Below are 25,915 nucleotides of genomic sequence, written 5' to 3' on the forward strand. Positions count from 1 at the left end.
TTCGAAAAAGCGGCTTGCTTTTTCGAAAGAAAGCATCCAGTGAGTCTGGATGCTCTCTTTTGAAGAAGCCTTATTTACATACAAGAGGAACTTTCGAAAGAAGGCGTTCTTCCTCGTGAAATGAGGTTTACCGCCATCGAAAGAAAAGCCGCGTTCTTTTGAATTAATTTCGAAAGAACGCGGCTTGAGTCTGGACGCAGGGGAAGTTTTTTCGAAAAAACCCCTGAGTCTGGACACAGCCTCTGTGTGGACACCGACCCACCGTGTTCTGCATGGAGCCCGCGTGGGCCGGCCAGCTCCGGGCCGGGGCAGGGTGCCTTGCCAAAAACTTGGCACGCTACAAAGAAAGGTCCTATCCTGGCTCATCTCCTAGGGGCAGGCAGAGCAGCCTGGGAGCACTTGCGGCCAGCCCCTCCCCGGAGCACCTCCCCTGGCAGGGCGCCTGGTCACAGACGTAACAGGCGTGCGATATGAAAGAGAAACCAGGCTGCTGCCGCAGGGGACGGCCGCCTCTCCTTCCGCCGATTCACTTTGCTCTTGCCTTGACCCCCGATGGAAACCAGGGCCCTGAGCGCTCCGGGCTCTTGAGAATCTCTCCCAACACAACTCTGGGCAAAAGCTGGGGGGCTTGCCCTGGCGTGCTGCCAGATTGCAAGCCGGGGCTGCCACGCCTAGAATCCCGCGTCCCCCCCGGGGCATCCGTGTTCAAGCCAGACGGATTCAGGCTGGAGCAGGCGCAGAGAAGGGCTCGCAGGACGGTCAGGGGATGGGGGGGGGGGGAGCTGCCCTCTGAGCAGAGACGAGAGAGCTTGGCTTGATTCGCCTAGCAGGGGATCTGCCGGCCCCCTACAGCTACATCGGGGCTACCCCCCAGGAGGAAGGGCCACGTTGGCAGAAGAACAACCAGGCTCAACTGGCCAGGAGCAAATTGTAGCCACCGATGTCCTAATGTAGTGCCAGAAACGTGGGTGGATTTGCTCCAGTTGGCCGGCTCGCCGTGGGGCCAGCACAGCTAACAGGAGAGAGTAGGATCCGTGATGCTGGCTGGGAGCGAAACTCAGGGCTCCGGTGGGTTTGCCCCACGGCAATGGAAAGTCATTAGAAAGGGAAATTAGACGGGGGCGGGGCAGAATATGCCTGCTCTGACTCACCTGCAGCTGCTCTGTGCAGCTCCAGGTGGCCTTTGGAGTCAGGCCTCCGGGTCACCTTATTCTCAGCCTGCTTCTCAGTATAACACCCCGGTGCACACCCGTCACTCATCATGTGAAGAAGTGGGCTGTGCCCACAAAATGCACGATGCTGTCGATATTCTTTGTGAGTGTCGGAGCCCTACTCTGCACCGGGGAGTTAGTCCAACATAACCCCCCTTCTCTCGAAATAGCAAGCGGCGCGTCCGCATGGCCAAGCCTGTGGTTTCAAAATAAGGGGCTGGTTATTTCAAAATCATATCTCCTGCTTTCCTCCTGCTAATTTTGAACTAGTTCTTTCGACAGAGGGGCCGTGTGGGCGCGCCGCCGCCGCTCTTTCGAAATGACGACTCCCCCGAGCGGTTCGAAGCGATGACGCGCCAGTCGTGCTGGGGCTCGAAGGCGAGGCAGCGCGTCCACTTAAGGGAGCCTGCCTCCGACGCATTTCGTGGCTTCCCTGCCGGGTGGACACGCTAGTTCGAAAGAGTTATTTTGGGAGTTATTCCTTTGAAATGATTTCCTAGTGTAGACATGCCCCATGGGGCTACAGTGCCACTCGTCCTTCTTTACGTTATTTTAAGTTACAGGCTCTGCCAGCTGCCCCTCTGAGACCCGTCCCTGGTTCACGTGGGGGCTGGTGTGCGTGGCCTGTCACACATGGTGACAGGCAGGGTGAGTAGGGGTGCAGGGCGGTCACAGGCTGGCGCACTCCCGCCAGGGGCTCAAGACCACTGGCCAGGTGACCGTTGCAGACTCGCAGGCTCCATTTTGGGCTAGTGATTGGCACGGCAGCGAGGGGGGCGCAATCAGGCTAATCCAAAGTGAACCAGGAGACCTTGCAGGCACCATCTGCATGCACCAGGACGTGTGAGCGCCCGCGGCTGCCTCACACGGTCCCTGCCCTCACCGCCCTCTGCTTTGGGAGATCCGTGGGCAGGGCCGACGTATCCATTAGGCCATTCGGCACAGTGCCTAGGGCCCACGATGCTTTTAGGGGCCCACGAAAATGTTTTAATTTCTGTCTCAAATCAGAAGGAAAAAACTGAACTTTTAGGGTGGAAGAAAATGTTTTAATTTTTTTCTCACATCAGAAAAAAAGGAAACTTTTAGGGCCCACGAAAATCTCTTACATTTTGCCTAAAACAGAAAAGAAATAAAATGTTGACGTATTTAAAGTGAGATAAAAAATCATTTTTAGTATTGATATTATTATGGTGGGAGGGGCCCACGAAGACAAAAGTGCCTAGGGCCCACGAAAGTCATAATGCGGCCCTGATCCGGGGCGGGGCTGGCCCGCAACATTTTGGCACCTGGCCCACATGCTGGCACCGAGGCGGGGAGCTCAAATGACGTCCCCTGGCCCCCTCGCTTGGTCTCAATTGCGCCTCCTTCCTGTTCTGCTCCCCTCGTGGGGGCTCTCCTGCCTACCTCTGCGCCAGCAGCGGACACAATTTTCTACACTCTGGGTCCAAGTGGCGCCCCCCACAATCTGGCACCGCCTCGGTTCGCTCCATGGCGAGGCCGGCGTGTGCCGGGGGGCAGAGACCAGTCCGCCCGGCTGCCTCGCCAACAGCAGCAGGAGGCTGGGCAAGAGGGACTCGGAGCGGGGGAGGGGAGCGTTCACACTTAGACTCGCTCTGCACAGGGGCCGGTCCCAGTGCAGGGGGAGGGGCAGCTCTGGGGGCACCGTGTGGGTCACTAGGCGGCTGATCTGCCACATGAAGGGCAGGGCTCTGCCTCTCCCTTCCCCCCGCACAGAGGTTTGGCTCTGGGCTTGCTGTGCCAGATCCCCAAAGGCAGGCCGGGCAGGGGGGGGGTCCAAGCCCAGCAGCCGGCCGGGGAGGGGGGCAGTGCCCGTGTAACCCTGCTGTAATCCGGCGGCGGGTCTGAGTAATCCGGCGCGGCGTGGCGCAGTTCCGCTCGGCCGGGGTATTGCAAGCGCCCAGCGCCCGGTGTCATCATGGAAGGGAAAGCAAAGGGGCGGGCCTCGGGCGGGGATGTTGCAATCCGGAGTGAGTTCGGCATCAGCCGGCGCGGGAGAGGGCAGCCGGAGGGAGAGGAGAGCGGCAGGAAGATCGGCCCCGGCTGACGTGCCAGCCTGCCCCGGCGCCAGCCCCGCGCGTAAAGCCGCGGAGCCCGGCGGCAGCCCCCCGGCCGGGGCCAGGACCCCCGGCGCAGAGCCGCCCGGGACCATGGAGAACCGGGGCGTCTGAGACTCCGGGGGCAGGACCCTCCGGGCTCCCCGGACCCGGCCTGCGGCGGGATCGCTCCGTCCCCGCCCGAAGGTACAAAGCGGGGCGCGGGGCGCGGGGCGCGCTCGGGTTCCAGCCCGACTCGGGCGCTGCGGGGCTGGGGCGGAGTCGCCCTGGCCGGCCGGGATCGGAGCCGGCAGGGCCGGGCGGGCGCTGGAGGCTGCAGGGTCCGGGGAGCGGGCAGCGCGCACGGGTAGGAGCGGGGGGGGTCTGGCGGGGAAGGGCCCCCCATTGCCAGCCGGTGCCGGGAACGGTAACTAGGCGGCAGCCGGGCACTGCCCAGCGGGACGGGGGAGCGATCGGCGCCAGAGAGCAGGCAGGGCTCGGTGCAGGCAGCGGGGGGCTCACGGCTGGGGGGGCGCCCCCCATCGCCAGACACCCATTCACCGCTATTGTTACACCGCCAGACCCCCTCCCTGTCATGCGCTGACACACACCGGGACTCACCCCCCTCCCTGGCCAAACCCCCCCCCCCCGCACCCCTAGGCCGAGAGACACTGGCATGTGCCCCCTCCCATCACTGTGTTACATGGTGACACACCCCCATGGCGCTGGCACACCCGTGCACTCACCACGGGGACCCTGTGAGACACACGTGCGCTCACTGTTGTGACACAAGGGAGACACACGGCCATGACACACTCTCCCCATTATTACACTGTGAGGCAGTGTCATTACATCAGCAGCTGTGAATGCGCGACATCCTCAGACATGCCCCCCGGCGCAGCCTGGCTGGAGCCTTTGCCACTCTGGACAGGATGGCAGGGGGTGGCCGGTCGCTCCCCCGCGCAGACACTTCGCCGCTGGCTGGGGAGACACTCGCGCTTAGCGTAGGCCTGTCTTCCAGTCGGGGTTGTCTCTGTAGTTCATGAGGCCTGAGTTCCTCGCTCTGGGTGCCACAGACCTGCCCAGGGAGCAGAAGCATCTGATCAAAACTGAATGTTTAAGACTGTAAAATTGGAAATCAAGAGCTAAATATAGCACATCTGGAGAGTTCTCCGCAAACATCCACTCCATGTGCAGCAGCTGGCAAAAGAGCAAACAATGTTGGGAATCATTCGAAAGGGGATAGAGAATAGGACAGAATATCTCCTTGCCTCTGTATAAATCCATGGTAGCCCACATCTGGGAAAGGTTCAGAAAAGGGCAACAGAAATGATGCAGGGTTTGGAATGGCTGCCATTTGAGGGGAGATTAAAAAGACTGGGACTTTTCAGCTCAGAAAAGAGGAGGCTAAGGGGGGAGAGGACAGAGGTCTAATAAAATCATGACCGGTGTGGAGAGAGAGACTAAGGACAAGTTATTTACTTGTTCCCATAAGAACTAGAGGTCAACCATTGATATGAATAGGTAGCATGTTTAAAGCAAACAAAAGGAAGTTTTTCTTCATGCAGCACACAACCTGTGGAACTCCTCGCCAGAGGAGGTTGTGAAGACCAGGACTTGAACAGGGTTCAAAAAAGAGCTAGATAAATTCATGGAGGTTAGGTCCATCAATGGCTATTAGCCAGGCTGGATAGGAATGGTGTCCTTAACCTGTTTGAGAGGCTGGAAATGGGTGTCAGGGGAGGGATCACTGGATTATTCCCTGTTCTGTTCCCTCCCCTGGGGCCACTGGGCAGACAGGACACTGGTCTGGATGGGTCATTGGTCTGACCCAGCCTGGCTGTGTACGTATGTTCCCATGGCACATGGCCACTCCACCCAGGTCTCCCTGGCCAGGCGCTAGGTGCTCTCAGCACGCTGGGAAAGAGCTGTGCTCCTAGAGCGTCGTGGGGGCGGCACAGAGCAGGGGCCTCCCAGGTTCTCTCTCTAAGTGGCTAGCTTTGCGCTGCAACCGCTTCATCTTCTTGTGCTGCAGATGAGCCTGAACGTCCAGGTGATCCCTGCGGTGTCTCCGCTGAGGAAGAAGCGGCTGGACTTCGAGGACCCCCCTGATTCGGAGGCCCCGAAGCCCAAGCGCCCCCGGTTGAGTCCGGTGTCAGGGCTCACGCCATGCCTGCAGCCCCTCGCCCGGACCCCGTGTGCTGCGGACCAGGACTCCAGAGTCCTGCAGATTGGCCCGTACATCCTTCTGGAGCCCCAGGACGGGGGCCGCTCCTACAGGGCGGTGCACAGGCCCACGGAGACGGAGTACAGCTGCAAGGTACAGTGGGGTGATGGGGCCTGGCCTTGCTCCCCCGGAGCAGGACATCGGAGCCTGACGCTACGGAGAGTACGGGCCGGGGGGCAGGCTGTGGGATCCGGGTCGTTTTGGGGGAATGCTGCTGAGAGCCCCCCGGGGACTCCTGCACAGCAGTTTGCCCTGCACCAGCCTCCCGGGCAACAGCCCGTTTTGACTGGCAAAGGGGGCTAGTGGCCCTCGGGGGCCCCACGGGCTCTGGCTGCAGAGAATGGCATTGGCAAAGGGGCGGCCACAGCTGTCCCTGCCCCCCCCCCCCAGTATCAGCTCCACCTTCCAACCTGTGGGCCATGGGAAAGGACTGGGCGTCTGCGAGCGGCCCGGATGGGGAGACGCCAGACCCATCCCTCCCTTTGCCTTGCTCTGCCTGAGCAGTGCTGCCTCCTGGTGGTTACATGGGGAGGTTTAGGACCCCTCCAGGCACCTGGCTGGCAAGAGCACTACCCCATCCCCTAGCCCAGTGGTCCCCAATGCGGCACCTGCCAGGACATTTATGTGCACCTGCCTAGTGACCAGGGCCTGCCTGAGCCATTCTTGCACTCCAGGCACCCGGCGCATACGTGGCCCCCACCCCAGGCACGCAGCGCGAGCACAGTGCCGCCCCCGGGCGCCTGGCAGCCCCAAAAGGTTGGGGACCACTGCCCTAGCCTCTCTCTCGGGTGATCGTCCTCATGCCCGGCCTTGCTCCTCTTCCAGGTGTATCCAGCAAGGAGTTACCCAGAGCTGACAGCCCCGTACGGGCGCCTCCCGCCTCACCCCAACGTGGCTCAGGTAGCCGAGGTGATCCAGGGGGACCAGCACGTCTACGTCTTCTTCCAGCCCGGGCGCGGGGACATGCACAACCACGTGCGCCACCGCAAGCGCCTGCCCGAGAGGGAGGCCGCCGCGCTCTTCCGGCAGATGGCCGAGGCACTCGCCCACTGCCACGACCACGGGCTCGTCCTCCGGGACCTCAAACTCCGCAAGTTCGTCTTCGTGGACGAGGAGAGGTGAGGGCTGGTGGCAGCGGGGGGGGGGGGGGGGGGTGTCAAGGGCCGTGTTCCTCGTAGACCCGATGGCCACGCAGAGCCTGGCCGACGCTCTGGGCTGGGCTCTCTGTGTGGGGCCAGCGGCCTGGCTGTGACACGGGTCTGACCCCAGGAAAGGCAGGGGAAGAGCCAGCCAGCCCCATCAGCGCAAGTGGAGGGCGGGGTTCCTGGGCCCAGAAGCAGCTTCATTTTACTGCAAACCTGCTTCTCCAGCTAGGCTGAGCCCTCGCGCCCCCTGCACGCACTGCAGATGCCTCGTGTTTAGTGTCCACACGGCCACCGATGGCAGCGAGCGACAGGCCCGACAGCAGAGCTCGGTGGCGTTCTGGCTTCAGTTCTGGTTCGGAACACAAGAACGGCCACACTGGGTCAGCCCAAAGGTCCATCCAGTGCCAGGTGTCCCAGAGGGAGTGAACAGAACAGGGAATCATCCAGTGATCCCTCCCCTGTCGCCCATTTCCAGCACCTGACAGAGGCTAGGGACACCATTCCCATCCTGCTTGGCTTATAACCGTTGATGGACTTGGCCTCCAGAATTTATCGAGCTCTCTTTTGAACCCTGTTAAGGGCCTAGTCTTCACCACATCCTCTGGCGAGGAGTTCCACAGGTTGACCATGCACTGCGTGAAGAAAAACTTCCTTTTGTTTGTTTTAAACCTGCTGCCTGTTCGTTTCACTTGGTGGCCAGTGTTCTCTCTAAGCGGGGCTGTAGCACAGCTTCACTGGCCATTAGTTAGCCCCACCCACTCAGTCAGCTGGGTGCAGAGCCCTGAGCCTCTGGCTGGGCGGGGCTCATTCATCACCTGTGAAGCTGGGCTGTCCCCCATCGTAGAGGGAACGCTGTGGGTGACCCCCAGTTCTTATGTGGCAGGCACAAGTAAATCACTTTTCCTTAGTCACTTTCTCCCCACCCATCATGATTTTATCAACCTCTATCCGATCCCCCGAGTCTCCTCTTTTCCAAGCTGAAAAGTCCCCATCAAGTCCTTGCCTAGCTCCCAGAGATCTGCTCGTGCAGCCAGGAAGGGATGCGATTGGGTTCTTCCTGAGCTGCCGGCTACCAGGGCTTGGCTCAGATGCCTCCTCCCAGGGCGCCTCACTCCAGTCCCCATCTCGGTCACTTACAAAGTTAGTTTCCTGCCTCCTTTTACGGGGCGGTGGCTTTGTCTCGTGGCCAGAGCTGCTGTGTGGGAGCCAAGAGTTTCTGAGCGGCCTCCCTCTCCCGGCTGGGCCGCAGCAGCCCTCGGCATGCGACTACCTGGCGCTTTCCCTCTCTCTCTGCAGGACCACGCTGGTGCTGGAGAACCTGGAGGACTCCTGGCTCCTGAGCGGCCCCGATGACTCTCTGTCGGACAAGCACGGCTGCCCGGCCTATGTGGGCCCAGAGATCCTGAGCGCCAAGAACTCTTACTCGGGGAAGGCGGCGGATATGTGGAGCCTGGGCGTGGTGCTGTACACGATGCTGGTGGGGCGCTACCCCTTCCTGGACACTGAGCCAGCCACGCTCTTCAGCAAGATCCGCCGGGGGCTCTTCTCCATCCCGGAGGGCCTCTCGCCCCAGGCCAGGTGCCTCATCCGGTGCCTTCTGCGCAAGAACCCGTCCGAGAGGCTGACGGCCCGGGAGATCCTGCTCCACCCCTGGCTAGCGAGTGGCGCCGCCTCCGAGTACTCGTGCACAAACGCTTCGGGGGAGCGGGGGCTGGAGCAAGTTGTGCCAGACACCTGGAGCCAGAGGGACGAGGAGGAGGAGGACGACGACCCGCACGGCTAGGCAGTCATAGGATCCCCATGGATGCATCGGCACAGGGCCCTCCATGCCCCAGGCGAGCCGGGCTGGTGCCAGCTTGGCTAATGGGGGTAGCTGCTCTGATCCGGATAACACTGTGGCTCTCGGTCCCAGCAGGGCCTGGAGCCAGGACTTACAAACCTACGTGCCTTTGGGGGGTGGGAGGGAGGGGGGAGAGCTGTGGCTGTCCAGGTGCGTGTGAATCCTGCAGAGCAGGAAGGTGCCTTAGTCTCTGGACCTGATTCAGGGCGGATGGGAGCCAGCCCCCAGCATGCCTGGTCTGGGACTCCCACGTACTCGTGCCAAAGAACTTGTGCAAACTCTGATCACCAGCAACACCCTCGCAGGACGGTGCCTTTCTCGGCCCTGGGCAGGGGAGCGAGGCCCCGACCTCGGCTTCATTCAGGCCCTGCCATCTCGGGGTTCGGCGCTGTCTGTGCAGGAGCAGGATGGTGCCGAGGGGGCTGAGCAGGGATACCAGCCTCCTGGAGCGGGGCCGCCTGCGGGGCAGAGCGTTGGAGGAGCTCCCTGGTTGGGCCTGGCCTGGGACCCACAACCGGGGATGTGGGGCGGGGAGGGTAGAAACACTAAGGGGCCGCCAGCTGCCCTCTGCTGGGCAGAGGGGGATGCAGCTGGGTGGGAGCAAGGATGGCGGAGGGTGCAGGAAGAGGGTTTCCATGGTCACATCAAAGCCAAGCCTGAGCGCTGAATGCAGCCTGTGTGGTGCCACCTTCCCCTGGTACCCCAGCTGGACTACAAGTCCCAGCATGCCGTGCTCTCCCTGGAGCAGCACGGAAGGGGCACTGCCCGCAGTCCACCAGGGGGTGGGGGAGGAGGGCAGAGAGCGATTGGGTGGGTGGGGGGTGCTAGGCAGCCTTTGCACTATGGTGCCATGCAGCCTCTTCCCCCCTTCCCCCCCAATCTAGTGCTGTGACTGAAGCAGGCTGCTGGCTCTGCTCTCGCTCCTCCCAAGCCCCTGGGCCGCCCGCCCTCCACTCCGGCAGCCCACAAGCACTGTGCCGCCCGCATCTCAGGGAGCTGTGAGGCTGCTGGTTTCGGGGGCACGGCTGGCATGCACAGAATGGACCTGCCTGCTCCCCCTGGCTCAGCCCGACTGGGCACCTGCCACCCTTCGGGCACAGGCCCGGGGCCCCGCCTCTCCCCGAGCCGCGTGGCGACACTACAGAGCCCAGACCAGCTCCTTTTGTACCCAGCACCCTGTACCTGGTGTCCTGCCCTCTGACAAATAAAAGGTTCTGTTGGCTGCTCGCTTGGAACTTCTGTGGCCTGGCTGCCGCCGAGCTGGGCTCTGGTTTGGCTTCGCAAAGGCTCCCTGATCCACGTGGGCCTAGCCCGGCAGTTCAAGGGGATTTACAGAAAGCGGTCCAGGACTTGGCTCCAGATTCAGTCCTCCACGTGGCCGGGATCCAAATTCCCTGTAGCTGCTCAGAAAAGAGGCCTGGCCCTCATTGTGAACGGGTCAGTAACAGCAGCTGCTCCATGAATGCCGGGGGAAGCAAACAAGACATTTGATTGCAAGTAGAAAGGGAGTGAGAATACTACTGCAAATGCTGTAACGTGACCTCCTCTCCAGGCATAGCCTGTTGAGATCGGATCACCCACCTCTGTGTTGCACACGCTTGGGTTAGGCACATGCAGAGCTTCTAGGGAAGGGCAGCAGGTGACCAGAAAAGTTTTCTAGGGGAGGAGAAATTAGGACCGTCGTATTTGACAGAGGAATTCAGGAAGAAAGAAAATCTCCAGTAATGCCCCAATGGGCATGAAAAGTGGATGCTTCTCTTTCTCCTCTAGTCGGGCCCCTCAGTAGCAGGGTCAGCCGAATAAACACACTTCAAAGCACTAAATGTTAAAAGCTGTGTAGGATTAGCAGGTGGAACTCACTGCTACCGGACGTTACAGAGTCCAAGGGGTTCTCCGGCTGGAAGAGGGATGAAACATTTGTACTGACAACAGGAATGGCTGTCCCAAAAGGGTTATCGACCCTTGGCTTACAGGCATGTCATGCCAGAGCGGAGAGTGAAACTTCCCCCGGGCTAGGGCAGGCTCAGGGGTAAGCTGACACCTTCCTTGGGCAGTGCGGCCTGGCTGCTGCTGCAGAAGGAACCTGTAACACGGCACGCCTCGTTGCCACCGCCTCCTGCTGGACGCTTTGGGAAGTAGCTTCTCAGTGCTGAGGGCCCCCTTTCGGCTGGTGTCTCCCCGCTGTTACCTGATTTTCCTCCACTGCGTTAGGACCCACGTCCCTCCCACATGGTGGCATCCTCCCCTCTGGGTACCGCCCTGCCGCAAGACCCCCACACTATGAGGTCCTCCCCCTGTGGGAACCCTCAGCTCCCTAGACCCACCTTGCCTCAGTGACCCCCTGCCAGTCATCAGCTAGCCCCTGCCTCAGGCAAACTGCATCTGAAATGGCTGCTCAGCATGGGCAAGGGTGTGGACCTGCCTCCTTGACTGCCTCCCTGCAGCACTAGGACCCTCCGGCCTTGCAGCCTGGGAGTTCGCCTGGCCAGAGCTCCCCAGCCCTGCCTGCCTTTCCCCAGCCCTGCTCTGGCTCAGGAAACCTCCAGCTTCCCTAGCAGCCAAATCCTGCTGCTCCCTAGCAAGTGGGAATGAAGGGCCTCAGGAGCCCTTATTTATACAGCCCCAGCTGGGCCCTAATTGGCTAATACCTGCCCCCGCCCTCTCTCAGGCCTTAAAGGGATAGTGCGGGGCAGCCGCCCATCACAGGACCCCGTGGGCCATTGTCCTGCTCCGGTGGCAATCCGGTGCTCCTAGGACGAGAGACCATGGTCCTTCCATTGTCCACCTGTGGAGCAGCAACCAAGCCAGCTGATCTCTGCCCCACAGAGCCAGGAGAGGAGTGTTTCCCCTCCCCCCATCCCTGCAGGGGAGACCCCCCACCCCTCCTGCCGACACCAGGCTCCACTGCTCCAGCGCCATGGCCTGTCTCCCTCCATCCCGGGAGGAGCTGGTTCTGGGCCCAGGCGTCGGGGGTCACAGGGGATGTCCAGAGGGCCGTGGAAATGAAATCAGCTGCAGCTTTGCCCCCTGCCCTGGAGAGTGGGTTTTCCCCAGCCCGGGGCATGGAGCGCCCTCAATTCCTCCCCCATCCCCGGGGGAGGAGCGGGCTGGGAAAGCTGCAGAAGGGGATTAGCAGTCCTGGGGCCCTCCGAGCTGCTGGGACACGGGCAGGCTGAGGTGCTGGGGTGAGCCGCACTGAGCACTGCGGAGAGGGGCCTTCCCGAGCCACGTCGGGGCTGCCGAGAGCGGGGCTGGGACGCGGGAGGGTGGGCCGTGAGCCCGGCTGAGCGGGAAGGGGCAGCCGGGACAGCAAGGCGGCCAGAGCCTCGGCACCGGTGTGGGTGTGCCGGCCCCTCGCCCGGCCTGGGGCACAAGGCAGCCCCGCTGTCCCGCTTCTCCCCTCTCCCTCTAGCAGTCAGCCCCCCCCCCCCCATAGCCCCAGCCCTACCAGCAGGCAGCGTGGGCTGGCTACTCGCACCCCTGGCACCAAGACTCACTCAGGGCTCCTGCCCCGCCCGTCCCTTCTCCTCAGGGGGCCGCGCCGGGCAAGGGGGAGAAGTCCTGACGCGGGGCCCCGCGGAGAGCTCCTCAGGTCCAGCCCCGGCCTGCGGCAGGACCCAGTCGCCCTAGGCCCGCCCTGCCGGGGGGTTGTCCAGCCTGTCCCTGATGCCCTGCCAGGAGAGTGTCCACAGCCCCCGGAAAGCCTGTTCCGGGGCCTCACGGCTCCGAGCGTCCGTGAGCTTCTCCCGCCGCCGCCCTGGCTGCCCCCTCAGCCCGGGGCTGCTTGTCCCGCCTTGAGGGCACCCGGAGAGCAAGTGAGCGCAGTCCTCTCTCGGGCAGCCCGCCACCCTCATGTCGGCCCCTGGCCCCAAGCCTGCACGTGCCCCGTTTATTGCCCCGTCCCCAGAGCCGCGGGGCTGGGGCCCTGCCGGCAGTTCGGCTGCTCCCCTTTGGACTCCTCCATCCTTCCTAAGGCGCAGGACTGGGCCCCCGGCGCCAGCCGCGGCCTCGCCTGGGCAGAGCACAGGAGGGTGGCCCCCCGGGGAAGGGTCCCCCCCAGAGAGAGCTCGGCCTTTTCCATGGCTCCCCCGTGGGCACTGGGGGTCCAGCTCCTTCCCCGCAGGCCCCCCCCCCCCCGGGCCCCGTTTTGTAGCAGGGCGTCGTGATTTCGCCGTCCTCCGTGTCCGCGCCGGCCTGCGTCTGACGAAGGCTCCACGCACGGCAGCCCTGGGGCTGGGTGGCTCCGCGGCGCTCCCTGGGCCTCCCCCAGACCTGTCCCGGCCTGCCTCAGCTCCCCACCGAGCCCGGCACGGCGCCTCCCCGTCCCGGCGTCAAAGCCCAGGCGGGCCCTTCCGGGGGCGGTGGCGGGGATCCCCGCGGGGGTCGGGCTCTGCCGCCGGTGGGGGGGCAGCGCCCAGCGATTCGGCTCAGCCCGGGGCAGCGGCACTTTCGCTTTCTCTGTCCTCGCCGCGGCTGCTTTGGGTCTGTTCCTGTTGCTCCCCGCCCTGCCCCGTTCCAGGGCCTCCGCTCCACTTCCTCCTCGCTCGGCTCCGGCGCTCGCTTTTCACTGCGGCCCTCCGCGGGGCCTGACCCCTGGCCAGCCGCCAGGCTCCGGAATCCGGCCCCCCGGGCGCAGGGCTCCGGCGGGAGGTAGGCGAGCCGGGCGGGCGGGCCGGGGCCGGCCTTTGCTCTCCAGCCTGGCGAGGGGGGGGGTGCCCACGGGGCTCCCTGCTGGCGAGTTCCTCTTCCTGCCGGGGTGGGCTGGGGGGAGCCCTGCGCGAAGGCTCGGCGGAGCGGCCGCCTGGCAGGAATTCAGAGCGGAGCCGGCGGTGGGGGGGGAGCAGCGTGCGGGGAGTGCAGCTTCCCTCTCCCCCGGGGGGGGGGGGCTGGGCTCGGCCGCTGCTGGGCCTGCCGGCGCTCACCCGGGGGGCTGGCAAGCGTGGCAGGGGCTGGGAGGGCAGCGGGGCTGAGTTTGGTCCCCGGGGCGGCTCTGCACGGTGACCGAGCCTGCACCCCCCGGGTGGGCCCTACCCTGACCCCGCAGCCTGCCACCGGGACGGGCTCTGGGAGCCGGGGGCTCCGGGCACCGCCGGGTGGGCCAGGGCGGGCGCCGGCGGCTGGGAAGGGAGGGTGCAGCCCTGGTCGCTTGCCCTGGCTGCTCCTAGCCCAGCTCGGAGGCCGGGCCGCTGCCTTTGGGGGCGGCTGGTGCCGCTGCGCTCGGCTGGCTGGGCTCTGGGGTCCTTGACGGGCTTCTGTTTGCTTGCAACAGCCCCGGGACTCTGCTGCCATGGGGACAAAATTCACGGAGGAGGCGACGAAGACAGGTGGGGGCCCTGGTGTGTGTGGGGGGGGGAACGGCCAGGCCGGCGGGCCGAGACCGTCTCTCATGGTGCCATACACCCCGGCTGGTGGGGGGGGGGACCCCGCTTTCCAATAGGCCGATCCCCCCATCCCGCCGGGCCAGGGGACGAGCCGCGCCTGCTGCAGGACCCGGCGGGGGAGGGGCACCCGGGTGGGGGGAGGGGAGCCCACGGTTCTGCAGGGCAGCGTCGTTTGTGGGGGCCTCTCTTAATTGTGGCCTAAGTCTAACGATTAAGAGTCCTCCCCGGTGATTAGCCGGGGGCAGCAAGCGGCACCTTGGAACGCCCCCCCCCCCCCCGGGTGCCCCGTGGCCCTGCCAGGCCCTCGACGGGGCCGGTGGCTCTTGGCGCAGGCCCAGAGCCGGCCCAGCCAGCCTGTTCCTTGTGTGCAGCGGAGCAGCTGGCCCTGGCGCTGGCGGAGGCCATCGAGGGCGGGGACAAGGCGCTGGCGCTGCAGAGCGCGGGCCGGCTGGCCGAGCTGCGGGCGCCCCTGAGCGTGCAGGTGAAGCAGGAGGCCTACCCCAAGAAGGAAATCAGGTGAGCGCGGAAAGACCGTCCCCGTGTTCCCCTTGCACACCGCTGCCTGGGGGCCCAGGCCAGCCGATTTTGTGGGCTCCAGCCCTCAAGGGGGTGGGAGGGGGGCTGGCGCCAGCATGGGCTCCCCAATGATGGGGGGGCGCCAGGCTTTAGGGGCCGGGTTCAGGGAAGCCGGGGGCCGTAGCCTCCCCGCTCCTGCTTTAAAGCTGCATTAGGCCTGCTCCGAGCGACTCAGGCCTGCAGGAAGCAGGAGGTGGGGGGGGGGGGGGGGTGCAGCCGCCCCCTCCCCAGCAGCGACGGGCTGCCCATTTGCAGTTCTTGGGTCTCCCTGCTGCGCCCTGGCTCCTTCGCTCTCCAGTCGGGCACGGCGGTGTCAGGGGTAAGCCGGCCTGGAGGGGACCCCACTGGCCCCCCGGCAGACACAAAGGACTTAGGACCGGCGGGTGCCCCTTTCGCACGGATCTCCCTGGATCTAAGCCCCTTGTTGGCTCGGTGGCGGCGTGGAACCATGGGGCGGCTCCAGCCCTGGGCTGGGCAGAGAGGACCAAGGCGACGGCTTTTCCCTTCCCAGCGCCTTGCCTGGCCCAGCCTGGCCACCGGGAGGAGGCGGTTGGGGACTCGCAAGCAGCGACAGGGGTTAAGCAGGCGCACGAGAGCTGGCAACCGAGGCAGGCGGCACCAGGACCACGGGGCTGGCAGCAAGGACGCGCCAGCCACTCACGGCCTCTCTCCTTTCCACTTGCAGGTTGTGGGTGGGAGTGGAAGACGCCCACATGACCACAGTCCCCATCCACCTGAAAGTCAGTCCGCACATGACGCTGGCGTCCCTGAAGGACATGGTACGGGCCCGTGGGCGGGACCGGGGCACTCACAGCACCCGGCAGGCTGAGACCCTGCGACCTCGCACGGGGGCCTGAGCGTGAGCAAGGCAGCCTCACGTGTCACCACCACGTGCGAGTGCAGAAGGCGCCTGGCCCCCAAGAAGGCGGGTCCAGGCTGAGGAAGGGGGCTCCCGGGAGCTGCTCCAGCGGCGCTGGAACCCTTGGCTCTTTGCCTCCCATGCGGCTGGGATGCTGTCAAGGCTGCAGCCCTATGCCAGACACGTGGCTGGTGCGCACAGGGGTGTACGAGCATGTGATCACCGCCCGGGGGGCAGGTAGAAGCTGCCTTGTGGGCGGGTGGCGGACTATCCCTCGTGGTACTGCCGCCTGCCTGCCAGTCCCACTGGGCTGCCCTGTGCTCTGCTTGGCTTGTGCGGCGTGATCGGCCAACTCCCAGCCAGGGCACCTATTCCCCATGGGCGCCAGCGTAAGGTCACTGAGCGAGTGCCCTGAGCAGCACCCGGGTGCCAGCCGGTTCTGAGCGAGACCCTGGCTGGTGCCGAGCGATGCGCCCTCCGGTTCCGAGCGAGGCGCCGTCCGGTTCCGAGCCAGGTGCTGGCCGGTTCCAAGCGAGATCCTGGCTGGTTCTGAGCGAGGTGTCAGCTGGTTCCGAGCAAGACGCCGACTGGTTCCGAGCAAGACGCCGACTGGTTCCGAGCGAGGCGCCGTCCGGTTCCGAGCGAGGCGCCGTCCGGTTCCGAGCGAGGCGCCGTCCGGTTCCGAGCGAGGCGCCGTCCGGTTCCGAGCCAGGTGCTGGCCGGTTCCAAGCGAGATCCTGGCCGGTTCTGAGCGAGGCGCTGGCTGGTTCCGAGCAAGACGCCGACTGGTTCCAAGCGAGGCGCCGTCCGGTTCCGAGCGAGGGGCCGTCCGGTTCCGAGTAAGATGCCGGCCGGTTCCGAGCGAGGCGCCGTCTGGTTCTGAGCGAGGCCCCGGCCGGTTCTGAGTGAGATGCAGGCTGGTTCCGAGTGAGATGCCGGCCGGTTCTGAGCGAGGCCCCGGCCGGTTCCGAGTGAGATGCCGGCCGGTTCCGAGTGAGATGCAGGCTGTCCCTTTGTGTCGCTGGCCCAGGTATTCCTCCTCTACGGCTTCCCGCCCAGTGTTCAGCAGTGGGTGGTGGGCAAGAGGCTGCCCAGGGACCAGGAGACGCTGCACTCCAACGGCATCCAGCGCGACGGCGACACGGCCTACCTCTACCTCCGCACTGCCAAGGAGGCCGGGCTCAGCAAAGAGGCTTCCCAGAGGCAGCACGAGCGCCGAGTCCTGGCGGGTGAGTGGGGAGCGGCCGTGGGACCCAGAAGGCAGAGTCCATAGAACCATAGAACTGGAAGAGACCTCAGAAGGTCAAGTCCAGCCCCCTGCTCTAGGCAGGACCAATCCCAACTAAATCAACCCGGCCAGGGCTTTGTCAAGCCGAGACTTAAACACCTCTAGGGATGGAGATTCCACCCTCTCCCTAGGGAATCCAGCCCAGCGCTTCCCCACCCGCCTAGGGAAAGAGTTTTTCCTAATATCCAACCTGGGCCTCTCCCACCACAACTTGAGCCCGTTGCTCCTTGTTCTGCCACCTGCCCCCACTGAGAACAGCCTCTCTCCAGCCTCTCTGGAACCTCCCTTCAGGAAGTTGAAGGCTGCTCTCAAATCCCCCCTCACTCTTCGCTTCTGCAGACTAAACAGACCCAAATCCCTCAGCCTCTCCTCATAAGTCATATGCTCCAGCCCCCTAATCATTTTGGTTGCCCTCCGCTGGACCCTCTCCAATGCATCCACATCCTTTTTGGAGTGGGGGGCCCAGAACTGGACATGATACTCCAGATGTGGCCTCACCAGAGCCGAATAAAGGGGAATAATGACATCTCTGGATCTGCTGGCCATGCGCCTCCTAATGCCCCCTAATATGCCATTAGCCCTCTTGGCTACAAGGGCCCAGCGCTGGGGACGCAGAGGGAGGCGCTGGCTTTGCAGCTGTGGGCTCGAGAGGAGACGTCCCACACAGGACGAGGCCAAGAGGCAGGCCCTGAAATCCGGGGCTGCCGCGAGTGTTGGCTCGGGGCCTGCGGGAGCCGCCCGGAGACCCACCTCCTGTAGCGTCTCCCTCCCTGTAGAGCTGGGCTTCGGAGACATCACCCTGCAGCCTCGCGGGGGCCAGGACCTGGTGGACTCGGCGCTCGGGGGGACGCACGACAGCCTGGACCTGGTGGAGCAGAGCCACGAGCTCTTGCAGAAGGAAGACGCCCCTCCACCGCAACCACCCAAGGTAAGGGAGCCCCCGATGCAGGGCCCTGCCCCCCGGCCCGGTTCTTTCACCTCCCCGGTCTCCCGGCTCTCTCCCTAGGTCGGCTGGGTCTGTCCCAGCTGCACCTACCTCAACAAGCCTACCCGGCCCGGCTGCGAGATCTGCTGTAAGGAGCGGCCGGAGGGCTACACGGTGCCCGCGGCGTACCAGCCCGACGCCGAGGAGCTGGCCAGGATGCGGAAGGAGGAGGAAGCCACGAGGCAGTACGAGCAGGTGGGAGGCCGGGGCGGGGAGGGCCCCCGCGGGCTGAGCCTGCCTCGTGCACTGGCCCCGAGGGGCAAGCAATCGCTGGCTCCATGGGGCGGTCCCACGGGGCCTCTCTCGACACAGGGGCCCCCGCACAGACTGGCCAGGAGGCAGGGACGGGGGATCCTGGCTCTCCCCCTCTCTCGATGCCCGGCTGCCCGGGGGCGGTTCCAGGCGAAGCTCTGCTGGGCGGCGCCGGTTCTCCGCCAGGACGGAGGGGCGGGGCTCCCCGCGGCGCGAGCACTCAGCTGTGCAGCGGCGCCGGCGGCAGACACCCGGGCTGTGTCTAGACCGCGTCCCTTTTCCGGAAAAGGGATGCAAATTAGACACATCGCAATTGCAAATGAAGCGGGGATTTAAATCCCCCCCATCCCGCTTCATTTGCATAAACATGGCTGCCGCTTTTTTCCGGCTTGGAGCTTTGCCGGAAAAAAGCGCCAGTCTAGACGCGGATCTTTCGGAAAATAAAGCCTTTTCCGGAAGATCCCTTATCCCTCTTACAATGAGGCGCTTTTTTCCGGCAAAGCTCCGAGCTTTAAATCCCCGCTTCGTTTGCAATTGCCATGTGTCTAATTTGCATCCCTGTTACGGAAAAGGGGATGCAGTCTAGACACAGCCCCGGCCTGCACCTGGGCGGGCCAGGGAGACCCACCCTGGCCAGGAGGGAGAGGCCCCCCCTCGCTTGGGCTGGGTGCACGTGGGTCTTGTCTCCAGCACTGGGGCTGTAGCCCTGCCCCGGAGCCAGAAGACTCTAGTCTCCGGGCTCCTTCGTGCCGCCCAGAGGCCTGCCCCAGCTGGGCCCTGCCGCTGCCCTTGGCAACAGGCAGCCTGCGCAGGGCAGGGGCCCTTGGGGGAGCTTTAAGGAGACGCGTGGGGCAGGCTCCATGGGGCTGGGAGGCTTCGCTGTCATAGCGCCAGACCCTGCGGCCTCACTAGCTCCTGCCTGGGAGCCTCCGGCATGGCGGGGGGGCAGGCACCGGGCTGGCGTAAGGCCTGGGCTGCTACCCTCCCTCCAGGCCCAGCCCGGCTGGGTCCTGCCCCTGCGCCCCCCTCTGCAGGCTGCTGGGGCGGGGAGAGGCCAGCAAGGGTCAAGGTGGGGGGCAGGTGAGTGCCCCCCCCGCTCCAGCCCCCCTGAGACTGGTGGTTCCTGCCCAGGTGAAGGAGCGGCGGAAGAGGGAGAACTACCAGCACCTCCTGGAGCTGGACGGGCAGAGCCTGGTGCCCACCAAGGAAGTGGTCGAATGTCCCATCTGCTTCGTGACCCTGCAGCCCGGGGAGGGCGTGACCCTCCGGGAGTGTCTGCACAGCTTCTGCAGGTGGGTCAGCCCCGGGCCCGTCCCCTCGCCCCCCCCAGCCAGGAGCCCAGCCCCGCAGCCTCCCCCCAGCTGGGAGCCCCGGCCCCTCGCCCGCCCCCGCCAGGAGCCCAGCCCCCCAACCCGCCCCCAGCTGGGAGCCCCGGCCCCTCGCCCCCCCCCAGCCAGGAGTCCAGCCCCCCAACCTGCCCCCAGCTGGGAGCCCCGGCCCCTCGCCCCCCCCCCCGCCAGGAGCCCAGCCCCCCAACCCGCCCCCAGCTGGGAGCCCCGGCCCCTCGCCCCCCCCCAGCCAGGAGTCCAGCCCCCCAACCTGCCCCCAGCTGGGAGCCCCGGCCCCTCGCCCCCCCCCGCCAGGAGCCCAGCCCCCCAACCTGCCCCCAGCTGGGAGCCCCGGCCCCTCGCCCCCCCAGCCAGGAGCCCAGCCCCCCAACCCGCCCCCAGCTGGGAGCCCCGGCCCCTCGCCCCCCCAGCCAGGAACCCAGCCCCCCAGCTTCCCCCCAGCTGGGAGCCCCGGCCCCTCGCCCCCCCCAGCCAGGAGCCCAGCCCCCAACCCGCCCCCAGCTGGGAGCCCCGGCCCCTCGCCCCCCCCACCCTCCAGCCAGGAGCCCAGCCCCCCAGCTGGGAGCCCCGGCCCCTCGCCCCATAACGGCTCACAGGTCGTGCCCACACTTGGCCCCTCGGCTCCTGGGCGGATCCCCCCTCTCCAGTGCGGCAGCCCCGTCTCGGGGAGCCCCTCCATGGCGGCGACCCTCCTGTGGGGGGGCCAACTCTCACCTAGGGGTCCGGCACGGCACGTCTCAGGGCCTTCCGCCGCCTGCCTCCGCCGTGAGCCCCCTCGGGGGGTCCCCTCCCTCTGGCCCCCCGGGGCCTCCACCCCCAGAGGGATAGCGCCCCCCTGTTCTCTAGAGCAGAGCGACTCAGCCAGCACCCAACAGGGGGGTCTATGGAGCTTTGAACAGCAACGGGTCCCTCAGGTCAGCTGGCCTGGGCCCCCCGCCCCACGTCAGCCTCCCTGCAGCCCGCTGAGCCCTGCCTGCTCTGCCCTGTCCCCCCGAAACAGCCCCCGTCTCCCAGCAGAGCCTCCAATACCCCCCGCAACAGCCCCTCCCCGCCCATTGTCTTCTCCCCAGGTAAGAGGGTCGCTGGGCCCCTCTTCTGCCTCCCTCCCCGTGCAATGTTCTCCCCCCGCTGGGACCCGCTGGGCCGGTCGCTGGGTCCCTCTCTGAGCCCCTTGTCTGCCTCTGGCCAGAACCCCCGTGTCCTCTGCGCAGGGCCGGGGACACCAGGACACCAGACGCCTCGGCTCCAGTTCTGGGCTGTTCTCAGAAACAACAAACTCTCCCCCCTTGTCACATTGAACCAGTAACTGCTGGGCACTGAGCGCCCCCCTGTATGCAGCACCCCCCCTCTGAGCCCCCGAAACTCCCCACTTCCTCACCCCCCCCACCCTCCAGCCGGGAGCCTGGCCCCTCCCCCCTCGCTCTCCTGCCCTCCAACCTCTGCCCGGGAGCCTGTCCCTTCCCCCCACTCTCCAGCCCGGGCCCCTCGCCCCCCCCACCCTTCGCCTGGGAGTTCCAGCCCCTCGCCCCCCTGCCCTCCACCCGCCGCCCTCTGCCCAGCCCCTCACCTGCCCGTCCAGCCTGCACTCCGGAACCCCGGCCCCCCCCCGCTGCCACCAGGCAGGGCCCCCTCCGACAGCTCCCCCCAAGGGGCGTCTGCTGCCTGGGAGCGGAGCTGGGGAAGGCGCCCCCCTGTGGCCAACGATGGGGAGCAGCCGGGAACCAGCCGGGCTGGGGCCTGGCCAGGCCTGGGCTAGCACGACCCAGAGGGGATCCGGGGCCTGCCAGAGGGGAGCCACTGGTGGCTTCACACCGGCCCCGCGTGGGTGAAACCGGGACGGGACGGTGGCTGGGTGCTGACCGGCCCCCCCGCCCTATCCCCGCGGCCAAGGCCTCCGCCCTCCTCGTTACCCCCCACTGCCGGGGCTTTCGCTGCAGCCGCGAGCCCCCAGGCAGAGTGACGGGCAGGCAGGCACCAGCCGGCGGCGTCCCTGGAGCTAGGCTGGCTCTGAAGGAGCGGCGCGGGAGCTGGCTGCGGGGTGCCAGGGATGGACCGGTCCATCCCGCGTGGGGTGCCAGTGGCTGCCTGCGCCCTGGAAGCCCCTCTGGGCCTGCCCCAGGAGAGGCCCCGGGGTCCCAGGCCTGCCAGTGGGTGGAATCCCCCCCTTCCCTCGGCGCTGCCCAGCCTGGGCCCGAGCGGCCCGTCCCGCTCCGCCTGCAAGCAGCTTGCCCAGGGCTGGTGCCCTCTCACGCTGGCTCCCCACAGGGAGTGTCTGAAGGGGACGATCCTGAACAGCCCGGAGCCGGAGGTGCCCTGCCCGTACATCGACGAGAAGTACTCCTGCACGGGCCAGCTGCTGGAGCGGGAGATCAAAGCGGTACGGGCCTGGGGCAGGGCAGGAGGGGCAGAGCCGGGGCGGCGTGGGGGCTGGGAGGAGGCTGGGCTGTTCCCACGGTTGCCGCCGGGGACGGGCGCGTCTGGGCTGACGGGCGCGCCGGGTCCCTTGCGCAGCTCCTGAGCTCTGCCGAGTACCAGCGCTTCCTGGACGTGAGCGTCTCCATCGCCGAGAACCGCAGCCAGAGCAGCTACCACTGCCAGACCACGGACTGCCGGGGCTGGTGCTTCTTCGAGGACGACGTCAACGAGTTTGCCTGCCCCGTGTGCGGACGGGTGAACTGCCTGCTCTGCAAGGTGAGCGCCCGCCGGACGGGGGAGACGCCGCCAGGCCACCGCCGGGCGCGGGCAGCTGCAGGGTCCAGAGCCGGGCCCCGGCGGGGGGGGGGGGGGGGGGGGGACCAGTCTTAAAGCAGCTGGTGGCCTCTGAGCCGTGAGTGGCGCCCCTGGAGCTGCCCAGGGCTTTAACGAGCCCCAAAGGGGGAGGCGCCGCCCCTGAAGCAGCAGCCCTAGAGCCAGGGGTCCCAGGGTGGCTGCTTGGCCCCGGGGCCTTTCCCTGGAGCAGCTGAGTGCAAAGTCCGGGCCGGACAGCAAAGGACTCTCCCCAGAGGTTGCTAGTCGGGGCAGCATGAAACCAGCCGTGGCAGAGCCCTGCTGGGAGACCCCCGCTCAGCGCCCCAGCCCCCTCCTGGAGCCGGCCCCGGCCCCATCGCCCTGCCCCACCCCAGAGGCGTGGGCTGCGTCCGCTGGCCCTGCCCTGCCGGGCGTGGGGTACCCAGGTCCCACTCCAGCTCCGTGACCTAGGTCCCCAGGGGACACTCGCTGTAGCGGGGAGGAGGGGCTGCGAGCCGGGACCTGCCCTGGCCCTGGGCCTGGGCGCTCGGTGCGGCAGGGGCAGCAGCCGTGGGGATGCGCGTCCAGGCCGTGGCGCCTGCTGCGTGGCATGTGGCCGGGCGGCGGGAGCTAACCGGGTGCTCTCCCCAGGCCATCCACGAGAACATGAACTGCAAGGAGTATCAGGACGACCTCAGGCTCCGGGCGCAGAACGACCAGGCTGCCAGGCAGACCACGGAGATGCTGACGGTAGGAGCCCACAGGCCGAGGGGCGCCAGGCCTGGGGGGAGGGGCGGCAGGTTAGCCCTGTGGGCATGGCCGGGCCGGGCCTGGTGATGTCGCGTGACCATTCCCAGCCCTCTGCTTTAGGAAGGGGGCTGGTCAGATTGTGGGGTGGGAGATGGGGACGCTCGGGGGAAGCGAGTGCACCGCTCAGCGCCCGCACGGCTCCGCTCCTGGGTGCTTTGCTCCGCCGGGGATCCGAACGGCCGGGGCGCTGGTCCAAAGCGAGGGGGAAGCGGCTGCCGAGACAGGGTAAAGCTGCCAGCCAGCTGAGTCTGAGCGCGGGGCAGCCGGATGCTAGCCCCAGCAGCTGGGACGGGTAGGCAACATTGCTGGGATCCGGGCGAGGGGGGGATGGGAAACCCGGGCCTTCGTCTGCCCGGGGTAGATGTCACTGTCCCGACTCCTTCCAGACGATGGTCCAGAGAGGGGAGGCCATGTACTGTCCCACCTGTAAGATCGTTGTCCAGAAGAAGGACGGCTGCGACTGGATCCGCTGCACCGTCTGCCACACGGAGATCTGCTGGGTGACCAAGGGCCCGCGCTGGGGGCCGGCGGTAGGTTTGGAGCAGGGACCCACGCGTGCGGCTGTAGGCCCCACCTGGGGACCCCAGCTCCTCTGCGGAGCTGCTTGGCTCAGAGTTTAAAACACCTGCCCACCACGAGCCCCTGTGGCCCCATCTTCTCATGTCAGCAGGCAGCCCAGCCCATGTGCGGCAAGGCTGTTCACTCTGAACCCTACTGACTGCAGCTGACTTGGGCTGCAGGAGCCAGGGCTGTCCCCGCTCACAGCTCAGCTGGCTGCAGGGAGGGGGGCTAACTCCAGCGCTTCCCCCAGGATGTTTTCCTGCCTGTCCCACCTCACAAAGGGGAGGAAAACAAGATTCCACCCCAGAACTTCAGTGTCAAGAGCCTCCTCGGCTGCCAGCTGCCCAAAACAGCCCGGCCAGCATCTGGCCCATGGCCTGGCCTGCCTGCCTCGCTCCCATCTGCCTCCTTCCCTCCCTGCGGCTGCCTCATCTCTGCTCTGCTCTCCCAGGGCTCGGGCGACACCAGCGGCGGCTGCCGCTGCAGGCTGAACGGCGTCCCATGCCACCCCCACTGCCAGAACTGCCACTGAGCACGCGGGAGCCAAGAGGAACCGGCCGCGCCCCATGTAGCCCCCACTAGGGGGCACTTGGAATGACGCCTGCAGCAGACCCTGGCCCCGCTCCGCCTGCACCTTCACTGCCAGGGGCCAGGCTCCTGGACCCCCCCCCCCGGCCCTGGGGCAGGCCAGTGGCTCAGCAGCCAAGGGGCCAGCGGCACATTCCTGTTTCTGGATGGGAGGTTGAGCGACTCGGACCCGAGTGTCCTGGGAGGGCAGGGGGGAGCCCATCTCAGGAGCGGCGCCTTTCATCGGTCGGCGGCAGCTGTGCAGAAAGGAGGGGACTGGGCTGGCAGCGGACTGGGAACATTCAAGGGAGGGGCAGGTAGCTTGGTAGCCCGCAGGGTGAGAGAGTCCTGCCCCCCCCCCCACCCCAGGAAACACTGCCCCCGCCTGCAGGGCAGCATCGCAGCCAGACCCACGCTGCCAGCCGCGGTGAAAAGGTGCCTGGTGCCCTGCATCTCCCAGTGGCCAAGCAAAGAAAAGGGGCAGCCCCCCGCAGAGGGCAGTGGGGTGGCCACGCCAGGCCTGCCCCCTGCAGCTCAGAGGCACGTCTCAGTCGGCTGGCACAGAGGTGGGTGCCCTGGCGGGCACTGGGAACCCGCCGGGCCGTGGTTGGGGTGGGGTTGGTTCTGAGCAGGCAGCTTTCGTGGCCCCCACCCCCACCTGGATTAACAATAAAGGGCTGCAACTTGGATTTGAAGTGTGTGGATCCACCCACGGGTGCTGTGCCTGCTTCCGGAGGGACAGCCTGCCCGGGCCGTTCCCAGCCCACAATGGCCGTTGCCAATTCCCCCTGGAGAGAAAGGCACCGCCCGCACCAAACAGCACCAGCCCCTCTGGGAACCGGCCTGGTCCTGAGCGCGAGGCAGACGGGCGCCGGCAGCGCCTGCCAATGGACTCTCCCCCGCTCAGTGGGGGACGGGGCTGCCAGGCTGGGGGTGACTGGAGAGTCCGTGGACTGGCTGGTGCCACAGTATCTCCACTAGCGTGGTCCTGGGAGCCTGCCCACCTCTCTGAGCAGGACACTTTGCCACCGTCCTTGGACGCTGCTCAGCTCAGAGGGGACACGGCTCCTGGAGATTTCATTTGTTCTTCCAGCTCGTGCATCGGGTTTGGGCCCCCAGGGCCCAGGTAAGGGAGCCGCCTAGAGCAGCGGAGACAGATGTTACTTGCACAGCTCTGCGCCCCCCAGCCCTTCCTACAACTCTCCCGCCCACCCCGGTGCCGGAGGAGCAGCGGGGCCAAGCAGCTCTGCCTTGGGCTGACGGCTGGATGAAGAGCGCCATGCGCTGGTGTCAAACACTCAGGTCCCCCCAGCCCGTGCAAGCGGGGAAGCTTGTGCAGCGAGACGCTGGGGGCAGAAGCCCAGGGAGACTCCCGGCGCAGCCAGGCCGGCTCCAGGCTCAGGGCAGGGACAGAGAAACCCCTTGGCACCTCCCAAGCCGCAAGCCCCAGGCAAAGGCAGGCAGAACTGCTTGCACGAGGCAGGCCCAGGGGCAGGGCTGCAGGGACTGGTCTGGCCCTTTATTTCACACAGCTCTGTACAAAGCAGCAGTTACAGGGGTCTGTACATTCGCGATCCAGAGGAATCCGCTTGGAGCGCACTGTCTTTCAGCAGGGGCCGGCCAGGCCTGCGTGGGGCAGGCGTGAAGAGGACGAAGCTGCCGCATCGCCGGAGAGCCCATGTGCAAGCCAAGCGCATCAGCCGTCCAGCTCCGGGGTCCCGAAGGCCCGGGACCCCCTCGGCTCACACCTGAGCTGTAAGGCGGGGGTGGCTAGCTGGATCCCCAATCTGTGCTGGATTCCAGCAGCGGCTCCAGGCTAGCAACGAGGCCTTTTGATCCGTACACGCACGGGCACACGCAGCGCCGCAACAGGGCCCGGCCTCGCTTTCCTACGCCAACCAGCACGGGTGTTACCGGGTGTCTCCCCTCAGGAGGCTGGGTAACAGCCAATTCCCTGGGGGTGCTGGAGCTAGAGCTCCCCCGGCCGATCACTGGGGCACGGACTAACAGAGCTTTCCTGCCAGCTGTGGGGCTGGCGCGGGCGCTAGCGGGGTTATCAGGCGAAGCCCGGTTAAAAGCCGAC

General features: G+C 66.1%; 2 protein-coding genes across 3 annotated transcripts; both read left to right on the forward strand.

Annotated features, from left to right (window-relative positions):
* The first annotated feature begins 2,995 nt into the window (after positions 1–2,995).
* On the forward strand, positions 2,996–9,704 carry TRIB3 (tribbles pseudokinase 3). The gene is made up of 4 exons (XM_075900889.1): positions 2,996–3,472; positions 5,301–5,585; positions 6,318–6,610; positions 7,934–9,704. The coding sequence occupies exons 2-4, from the start codon at positions 5,301–5,303 to the stop codon at positions 8,418–8,420; spliced, it is 1,065 nt and encodes a 354-aa protein (XP_075757004.1). The 5' UTR covers positions 2,996–3,472; the 3' UTR covers positions 8,421–9,704.
* A 3,282-nt stretch (positions 9,705–12,986) lies between these two features.
* On the forward strand, positions 12,987–24,521 carry RBCK1 (RANBP2-type and C3HC4-type zinc finger containing 1). Of its 2 annotated transcripts, none has more exons than XM_075900883.1 (13): positions 12,987–13,127; positions 13,747–13,801; positions 14,230–14,374; positions 15,120–15,213; positions 16,324–16,522; positions 17,358–17,509; positions 17,588–17,761; positions 18,950–19,110; positions 21,433–21,544; positions 21,679–21,858; positions 22,546–22,644; positions 23,091–23,234; positions 23,717–24,521. In XM_075900883.1, exons 2-13 carry the CDS (start codon positions 13,765–13,767, stop codon positions 23,795–23,797), a joined length of 1,578 nt encoding a protein of 525 aa, XP_075756998.1. In that variant the 5' UTR covers positions 12,987–13,127; positions 13,747–13,764; the 3' UTR covers positions 23,798–24,521. The 2 variants fall into 2 exon arrangements, with proteins under 2 accessions (XP_075756998.1, XP_075756999.1); XM_075900884.1 differs by lacking the exon at positions 12,987–13,127 and adding an exon at positions 13,289–13,306.
* Positions 24,522–25,915: the final 1,394 nt, after the last annotated feature.

The sequence above is a fragment of the Pelodiscus sinensis genome, chromosome 18, assembly GCF_049634645.1.
Source record: "Pelodiscus sinensis isolate JC-2024 chromosome 18, ASM4963464v1, whole genome shotgun sequence".
NCBI lineage: Eukaryota > Metazoa > Chordata > Testudines > Trionychidae > Pelodiscus > Pelodiscus sinensis.

What these genes read in the sequence shown, in the direction of transcription:
- RBCK1 (XM_075900883.1), top strand. Translation starts at nt 13,765, where the DNA reads ATGGGGACAAAATTCACGGAGGAGGCGACGAAGACAG. An exon ending in TGGAGCGGGAGATCAAAGCG is followed by an intron (nt 21,545 to 21,678) that starts GTACGGGCCTGG and finishes TCCCTTGCGCAG; the next exon opens with CTCCTGAGCTCTGCCGAGTA. An exon ending in AGACCACGGAGATGCTGACG is followed by an intron (nt 22,645 to 23,090) that starts GTAGGAGCCCAC and finishes GACTCCTTCCAG; the next exon opens with ACGATGGTCCAGAGAGGGGA.
- TRIB3 (XM_075900889.1), top strand. Translation starts at nt 5,301, where the DNA reads ATGAGCCTGAACGTCCAGGTGATCCCTGCGGTGTCTCCGCTGAGGAAG. An exon ending in AGACGGAGTACAGCTGCAAG is followed by an intron (nt 5,586 to 6,317) that starts GTACAGTGGGGT and finishes CTCCTCTTCCAG; the next exon opens with GTGTATCCAGCAAGGAGTTA. An exon ending in GTCTTCGTGGACGAGGAGAG is followed by an intron (nt 6,611 to 7,933) that starts GTGAGGGCTGGT and finishes CTCTCTCTGCAG; the next exon opens with GACCACGCTGGTGCTGGAGA.